The sequence below is a fragment of the Haemorhous mexicanus genome, chromosome 4, assembly GCF_027477595.1.
Source record: "Haemorhous mexicanus isolate bHaeMex1 chromosome 4, bHaeMex1.pri, whole genome shotgun sequence".
Taxonomy (NCBI): domain Eukaryota; kingdom Metazoa; phylum Chordata; class Aves; order Passeriformes; family Fringillidae; genus Haemorhous; species Haemorhous mexicanus.
In genome coordinates, this window is record NC_082344.1 from 25904349 (window position 1) to 25912966 (window position 8618).

General features: G+C 49.2%; 1 protein-coding gene across 1 annotated transcript in view; it reads right to left on the minus strand.

The window, feature by feature from the left end:
• Window positions 1-4296, minus strand: part of UNC5C (unc-5 netrin receptor C) — a 247671-nt gene extending 243375 nt beyond the window's left edge. Inside the window, exon 1 of the mRNA XM_059844141.1 lies at window positions 4005-4296. Coding sequence (XP_059700124.1) covers window positions 4005-4128 — 124 coding nt within the window. The 5' untranslated portion in view covers window positions 4129-4296. The remainder of the gene's footprint in view (window positions 1-4004) is intronic.
• Window positions 4297-8618: the final 4322 nt, after the last annotated feature.

Consider the following 8618-nt stretch of genomic DNA (forward strand, 5'->3'; position numbering starts at 1 on the left):
TCATACACAAAGCTAGCCCCAAAATATAGTGAATAACTGGGGTTTAAGACCATTACCAAAGAAAAAAAAAGTTGTGGGGTGAATGATCCACATAAAGTGATTAAGTGCAAACACGCCCAACAACTGTGGAAATGTTTAGATGCACTCTGGCATTTTTACTGCACAGAGAAATAAATGACACTGACAGTAATTCTGAAGAGCCATCAGGAGGGCCCGTATGTGATCTATATATTTTTTTCCATGACTCTTGCAACCAGCTGCTAGAGCCTGGAGCCAGAGGAAGAAGAACTCAGATTCTGACTCTCATGTTCCCAGGGAGGAATCTCTCCTCTATGCACAGATTCATCCACTTAATTTTAATCCTGCTTAAACACCACCTCTGTCAGCAAAGGAAACACAGTGGCTGGTTTGCTTTTAGCAGAGTACTGCAGTACTAAAATGCTACTCAGAACAAGCACAGGCTACCACATCCAGATCAAACTTGTCAGCATCATTGAAATCTACCCCAGTGCATCGCTTTAAAACAGATTAATGTTCCAAAGGGCCTTATCCATTCTCAACCAAATACTACTTGGCTCCTGCTTTATTAATATAAATATTACACCCGCATGATCAAGCACAAGAGGTCCACTGATGCATCAAGGTAATTAAGTTCTTTCCCCGCCTTTTTTCAACAGGATGTGTTTAGGTATTTAATTAGGAAATGCATCCCCAAAAGGTTACTACATTCACATGTTATAGTTCACTTTTTCTGCACTAAGCATTTTCAGACTGCTGCTGTTGCTAATACAGACCATGCTGGGGCAAGACAAATATCTGCACATATGGCTCTTTTACAGTTTTCTTTTTAAATTATCACTTTGATTTAATTAGTTTGAGGGGTTAAGCATGAAAAATGCACTCTTTTATTGTAAAGGAACAAATGAAACACAACCTCATTAATACGTAGTCCATTTAGCTTTTCTACCATCTTTTACACCATCATTATTAACCCCAAAAGCTGTCTAAACCATGTTGTCACCACAAATAGCCTGACTCTCCCTTTCATCCCAGCTACACAACAGAAAGGTGGGAACCACAGGATAAGTGGATAACAGTTTGGAAGGCAGGAAGTGTGGGGGCTGTAGGGGAGCACAACAGCTGAAACCCAGTCTCTGCTGACTGAAGAGCCAAAGGAAAAGTTGCTCTTGTGGAGATGGCACCGAAATGCCCAGCAGGGGCACAGTTTGGGGCATTTAAATTCTCATTCTGACATAGCTTATCATAGAGGTATAGTAAATGTAGGGAATGCCAAGTCACAGTTGATTCTGGCTTGATAATCGCTCTGGCCTCATTCACACTGCTTTGAGAATTAAGGGCTGTCTCTACCATTGCAGCCATTTCCTGTTCTCTCCTGATAACAGCGGAAAAATACACAGACAGCTTCAGATAAGAAGATAAGAAATACTCATAAAACAAAAAGTGTATTTAGGTCTGCTGAGAAGCTCACAGGAGGACACTGAGATGCAGTGATAATGAACGTGCCAGGGAGTGAGGGGGGGGGGGGGGTTGGTCCACCAGCCCCTCAGTTAATAAATTCATCTTCTATGAGGCAATGGAAAAGGAAGGTATGAAAGCACAAGTCTCAGCAATGCTCATGGCTTTCTCAGCCTGCTTCAAAAGCTAAAGATAGTTGGGGAATTGAGATGAAATATGTATGTTTTTGAAATGTATATATATAATAAAAGGGAAAACTTTGCCCGGTGCTATGTGATGAGGAAACTTCCTGAAGAGGGCATAGTTAAACTGTTGATTCATTGCCTCACTGAAGCACCGTGTACACATACACACATACACGAAGATCCCCACTGCACGCACCAATCAGAAAATCCCTCTGCTCTGGGAAAAATGCCAAAACAAGGTCTGCACCCAAATTCTCTGTCTGGTCCTAGCAATAAAAATAAAAGTATAAATGGAAAAAAATAAAAAAGTCCAAGACAAAGAGTTATATCCCAACCAGATTCCCTGGATTTTTCACTCTGTTGTGGAAGTTTATCACACACTGGGGAGTGTTGCTGAAGAGCTCTCCAGCCCTCTCTGGGTAGGTGAGAACACCTGTGTTCTGTGGCAGGTCCCACACTGCGTTGCCCTTTGCAGGACAGGAACAGGGGGCCTGGCTCCTGTGCCCTCGTGGCGTTTCTGTCACACAGTGTTGTGTCACAGAGGGTAAGTGTGGAAAGGAGAAACCATCCGGGAGTGGGAGGTATGAGCCCTGTGGCACCGAGAGGAGCGCTCTGGAACAGCCGAACGCAGGGGGTCCTCTCTTCCCTGCTCAGGCCATCTGTCATGTGAAACTGCCGTGTCCTGCCAGCAGAGCCAGCAGGCTCCTTTCCACTCCAGTCCAACTGTCTGAGGGGAGCTTTCTTCTCCAACATCCTCTGACATGACATATCTCTGTCGACACAGACTGATATATACCCCCTGACATGTAGGTCCACACACATATGGCACTACTAAAACCTCTAAAGACAAAATATCAAACCTGTCTTATCTTGAACATGAAACCAACCAGTGAAAGAAGATTATATGGAAGACACAGATGAAACATGCCACGATGTATAAGGGATTTTTGTACTCTCATTCTCTGCTACCCCCTTTTCGTGGCCAGATTTCTGATCTTCCTGTGAAATAAATGAGCAAGGGAATGTGACTCTGAGGGGATGGAGTAAGTATCAGCAGGAAATGGATTAGCACTGTTACATGTACAGACATGGTGTTCAGTGCACCCAGCCCACCAGCAGCAAACCTACAGCTCTGTGCTTGGGAGAACCAAGAGAAAGCCTGCCAGGGGCACGAGGAATTGGAACAACCATCACTGTTCTCCTGTTAAAAAGGCCAGAGAGGAGTGCACTTTGTAATGGCTGGGTGAAAGCACAGGGTCAGATGTGTGCAGTTTTCATGAATGCCTCCCCACAGACATGATGTGGGGAAAATCAAGTATTCTTACACTTGCATCATGCTAGCAACTTCAAATCAGAACTCTGGTGCATGTTATTACTTCGAGGCTACATACATGTGAAAAATAAACAAACAAAGAAGCTTCTAAAATTCCTTTTCTCTTGTTAATCATATAACTGAGATTTCCAACTGCTTTAACCAACCCGCACATCTTTGCTATGTGCAGCTCTGCCCACATGCAGCAGCAAGCTCTCTTTCTCTCTCCTGTGTTCCACAAAAGCAACACATTTCCACATTAGGTCTAACTCCTGAAAAGAAAGAAGAGAAGCACCGAGAAAGTTTGTCCAGCATCAGCTCGCAGGAGAAAAAGCCTCCTGCTGTGGCTGTTCGTCTGGTGGATGCCACCCTGAGCCAGGGCTCTTTGTGATGCTCTCAAACACCCCTAAACACGCACTGAGAAGCAATACATTGCCACTTAAAAAGGGGAATTTGTTCAAGGGCTACCGGGAAAGCAGACCGAGATGTACTCCAGAATCCCCGACACGGGAGAGGAAACAAAATCTCAAAACATAAACACAGAAAGACGGTGACTCCTTTCGGGTGTATCATGTTTTTGGCAGGAAGAAGGAGGGCGTTGGGGGGACTTGGGGGGTTCAAGACTGACCGTCTATTGCAGAACTCCAGGGTACGGCTTTGCCTCTGCGGAGGGACACCCGCCCCGCACCTGCCTTTCCCACGCACCCTGCCAGCCCTCCGGGGCGCACCGGCGGCTCTCCCGCCCCGGAGGGCAGCCCGAACTTCCCCTCCTCTCCCCGTGCCTCATTTGAGGACGGAGTGCAGGCAAACGCCTGTCCTGGCCAGGCTGAGCACCTACAGACTCGACCCGGCAGGTCGGACCCTCCAGACCCCGGCGGGGGTCGTGCATGCGGGCGATCGCACTGTTTGCGCACACAAACACAGTAAAAAAGATAATCACGGCATAAATTCGCATTTCCAACCCGCACACGGAGAATGCCCCAACCCCTCTCCATCCGTCCATCCATCCATGCATCCATCCATCGCATTACCTTGCGCCGCGGAGCCGGGGCGGCTGGCCCCCAGGACGGCCAGGGCGGGGAGCACCACCGTCTGCAGCAGGTATCCCAGTCCCAGCCCGCAGCGGGCCGCTGTCCCCTCCAGCCCCTTCCCCATGGCCGGGGCAGCCGGGCAGTGTCGCGGAGCCGCGGAGCTTTCCTGTGCCGCCTGTGCCGGCCCCGTCCCACCTCCGGGCGCGGAGCGGCGCGGAGCCCCCGCCAGGCGCTCAGGCTGCGCGGAGGGCGGCGGGGCGAGGGGCTGCGCTCGGACCGGGCGGGCAGAGGCGCTGCATGGCCCCGCGGAGGGGCGCGGAGCCGGCGGAGCGCTGCTTTCTTCCCGCGGGCGGCTCGGCGCGGCTGCCTCCACCCCGGGGGTGGGCGGGGGCCGGGGCCGGGGCTGGGGCTGGGGCTGGGGCTGGGGAGAGGGGGCTGCGCCGGCCGCCTGCGATAGAATGCGAGCCGGAGCGAGGAGCAGACCCAGAGGGAAGGGGGCGGGGGAGGCTGGGAGCCACCCGCCGCAGAACCGGCCCCCTTTCGCCTCCTCCGCCCGCGCCCCCTGCGCGCAGAGCCACGGGCACAGGCGCACGCAGATGTTGGTGCGCACACGTGCGCGCCCGCACACGCAGCAGCAGCACACGCTCGCACCCCCGCCCCGGCACACCTGGGCACGGCAGCCGGCAGCAGGCGCGGGAGCCAGGGCTGCGCTGGCCGGACCCCAGGACACCCGTGGCTCTCGCATCCCCAGACTGTCCCCGTGGACAGTCTGATACCCACGCATACACCTTCAGGACTCTGGGCGATCAGGACCATCTTTAGGGAGCCATCTAATGCAGGGTCGGGGAGCCCCATGCCGGACGGGGGGTACTAGTCTGCTCCCACCAGCAGCAGGGCAGAGGGAGAGATCGCATCAGGAGAGCTGTTGGAGAACCCACCAGCCCTGGGGAGCATCTCCCTATCTGCCCTCCAGGGCTTCTCTCCCCTAAGGCTGGGGTCACTTCCTTTCAGCCCTTATCCTTCCACCCTTCTTGCACCCCCAAAAAGCTACACCTGGCCTCTGAGTTCACCACGTGCCCACCAAATGTCACTGAGAAGGATAGCAGTGCCCACACCTCAGGTTCACAGCTCAACCAGAGCTTGATCAGGTTTTACTGCTGCCTTCTGTGGGTTTTTTTCTCTGGTTGGTTTGCTTTTGGTTTTTGTAGGTTTGATGTTTGGTTTTGGGTTTTCTTTTCTAAGTTGTCCTTCACTTTGCAGAGCCAAGGTGGGCTGTCACGAGCAGACCCAGCACCTCACACACCATGTGTGCCAATGCCAGAGGCTGTAGCCCCAGAACCCTCTGCACACCACAGTACTCCAGAGAGCGTTGCCTTCTCCAGCCCAGAAGCTTCCCCCAAGCCAGGAGTGTGTGAGGCAAGGAACATTTTTCCTGGGAGGCCTGGCTGGGATCTTCCCAGTCGTTCTGGCTTTGCCTTCCCCTCCCTGTCCCTTCCACACAGGAAAACAGTTCCCAGCCTTGCTAATGCTGCAGGAGGTTTTCCAGGGGCCACTGGAGCTGTCTGCCTCCAGGGAGGCTCTGTCCCACCTGCCCCCTGGCTTTAATGTCCTTACCAGGGAATTACCCAGACTGTTCCCATCTCAGGATCTGGCAGGGCAGCAGTTTTTTCTCCTCGACAACAGCTGACATAAAGCTGCAGTGTGACAGGAAAGCAAAGTCCTAATTTTTGGGGGGTTTGGTTTGGTTTGGTTTTTTGTTTTGTTTTGGGTTTTTGTGGTTTGTTTGTTTGTTTGTTTTTATGTTGGGGTTTTTTTTTGGTACAGGCTAAGAGCATGGAAAAGGGGCAATTTTTTGTTCTGGGCATGCCTGGGAGGTGCCCCAAGTCGGCTGTGTTTCAAGCTCAGCAGGCTGGTTTTTACCCAATAACTCTCAGTGATTCTCTCCAACTGGAGAACTCCATCTCCTCTCCGTTCTACATCTTTTAAGGGGGCGAGTCCCATCTGCTTCAAACAATACAGCACAGGCTAGGAAATATTAAGACTCCATCAAAATCTGTGATTTAAGTTTCTGTGTAAGTGGTAAAAAGGAAACTCTCAACTTTTACCCACATTCAAAGGAAAATGTGAGTCCTGAGCAGGAGCTTTTTTGATGGCAGATGCTCCCCACAGCAATCCCTGACTTCATGCTCCCTAGCTCAGATAATCAACAGAACAGGTCCCCATGTATGATATTTATTTGCCTGTTTTACCCTAACTCTGTGAATTGGGAGCATCTCTCCTTTTTTGGGTACATACTTTTTCCCCTGTTCCAGGGAAAACTTTTCAGAGGCAGGAAGAGAGACCCCTGAAGGATGTCACATGTAGAAAAGGCATTTGTTGCAGCATCAGCTGACGAGCACATCTCTTGCCACATGGGAAAGGAGAGGGAGGGCTTGCTTCTCCATTAATCGGAGTTAATTTATTTTTGATGTTTTGGAGCCTCCCAGGAGTAATACCTATAGTTCCAGGCTTCGTTTCTAGTTAGTAGCTCAGTGACCTCATTAAATAGTTCCATCCCAATTTCAAGATGCTGTCCCTGCAGCCCTGCCTGGGGATCCCTATTGGCTGCCAACATGTCAGCCTCCGTGCCCTGGAGTAGGTGCAAGGGGCAGCATTGCTGGTTTGCAGCTGTGACAGAAGTGATGGCACAGGGACCACAAGCCCTCAGCTTGGGAAGAAAGTAAGTCCTTTCCCAGTACTCAAGGTGTGTGGACAATGGAGGAGCAAAGGTACTGCAGCCTGAGGTGTTCAGTAACCACTTTTTTGCTGGAAGTGGATATACCTTGGCCTGGAGAAGATGGCTCAAGCAGCAGAAACCAATAACTGGATAGGGATCTTATCTGGAAAACATGCTTTCAAATCTTTCCATGCTCCATTATGCGTAGGAAAGGGCACCTGAGGATGCTGCATGTGTCTGCAACACTGAGCTTTCTCAGAAATCCAATATACTCTGACAAACAACTCTTGTGTCTGGGCCACCCCGAATACCATCACATTGGATTTTCCCTACTCAGGAGCAAGTCTGTCCAAGGGCTCTTTATTTTTCTCCTTATGAGATAAACAGAATTATTATCTCAGCTTAATAAATTTCAGATTTGACATGGAGATAAAGGTTTGAGGTAATTCAGAGTTTTGGGATTTCAAAGCAGAAAATTGCCTGGATTTATTTCAAAAGCAATTGTTTTGTTTCCCTGATAGAGCCTGGCTGGAAAGGTATTTTCCACCTCTCTGGAAAGTTTGTGACTTAAAAGTATCTGTAATGTAAGTCTATCACTTTGTTACCTTTAGTGTCCTTAAAATCTTTCCATACCTTTCATAAACTCATTTGAAGCAAGTATCAATTTCCAATTTTCATACTTGGACAGAAATATCAAGTGTCAAAGAGTCTGCATTGAAAAGTGGCTTTAGCAGCCTAACAGGTGTAGCCTTAGTTTTTCAGTGAAGTTCAAGAAATCTCATCTCTAAATTAGATACCCCTAATAGAAGATTATAAAATCTAGGGTAACATTTAAAAAGTTTTTGTGTGACTTGTATACTGGTCAATTTGACTTTAGTGCATTTTGTTGGCCAAGCATCTGGAGTTGCACTAAAACAATCACAGAACCAATTCAGTAGTTAAAGACCTCTCAGGTCATTGAGTCTAAACCTTTACTTTTCACCAACTTGTGAACTAGACCATGGCACTAAGTGCCATGTTCAGACATTTCTTGAGCACCTTCAAGGATGATGATGATGACTCCACCATCTCCCTGGGCAGTCCATTCCAATGTTTAACAGCCCTTTCCATTAAGAAATTTTGACTAATGTTCAATCTAGTCAAAACTGGCTCCAAGTGGTATAAACCAGTTCAAACTGGATCCAGCTGGTTCAACAGGATCAAACTAGTTGCAACCACTTCAAACCAATTCTAAACAATTCAAACTGGATTAAACTGATTCCAATAATTTCAGACCTGATTCAACTGGATCAAATCAGTTCCAGCTGGTTTAAACCAGATCCAACTTGTTCCACCTGGTTCAAACCAGTTTCCAATGGTTCAAGGACTCAATCGTCACTGCAAAGAGCTTCAAAATTTGATTGATGACTTTGGAGCGGAGATACTCGCGTCTGCTGTGTTACGTGTGATGTCAGCAATGCTGGTTTGAACAAGGAGAAGAGCCTCCTCTGTGCATTGATAATTACCTGTAAGAATTTGCTAACCAGTCCTCTCACTGAGCATTGTGTTCCTTGGCGAGTTCTGTCAGCTCTGGCCAACTGACCCGAGGACTCATTTTCCGCACAAATGGCAGTAAGGGATGTGGATTCAGGCTACCCACCAGGTGATGATGATAGCCAAGATGCTCTCAGCTACTGCCCCACCCCTAACACAGCATGGCATGGTTGAGAGAGGGCTGTATTTTGCATGTTCCTGCACGAGCTGGTTGCAGTTCAGGGGAGCGTGTGGCGCACACACACCTGCTTTTGGCTGTGCCATTCCCCCAGGCTCTGCCATGCTGCTCTTATTTTATGTCAGAGCCCAGCACAGCACAATCCAAAAAGCAGGTGTGTGACAAACCTCTCACTTCACTGACATGC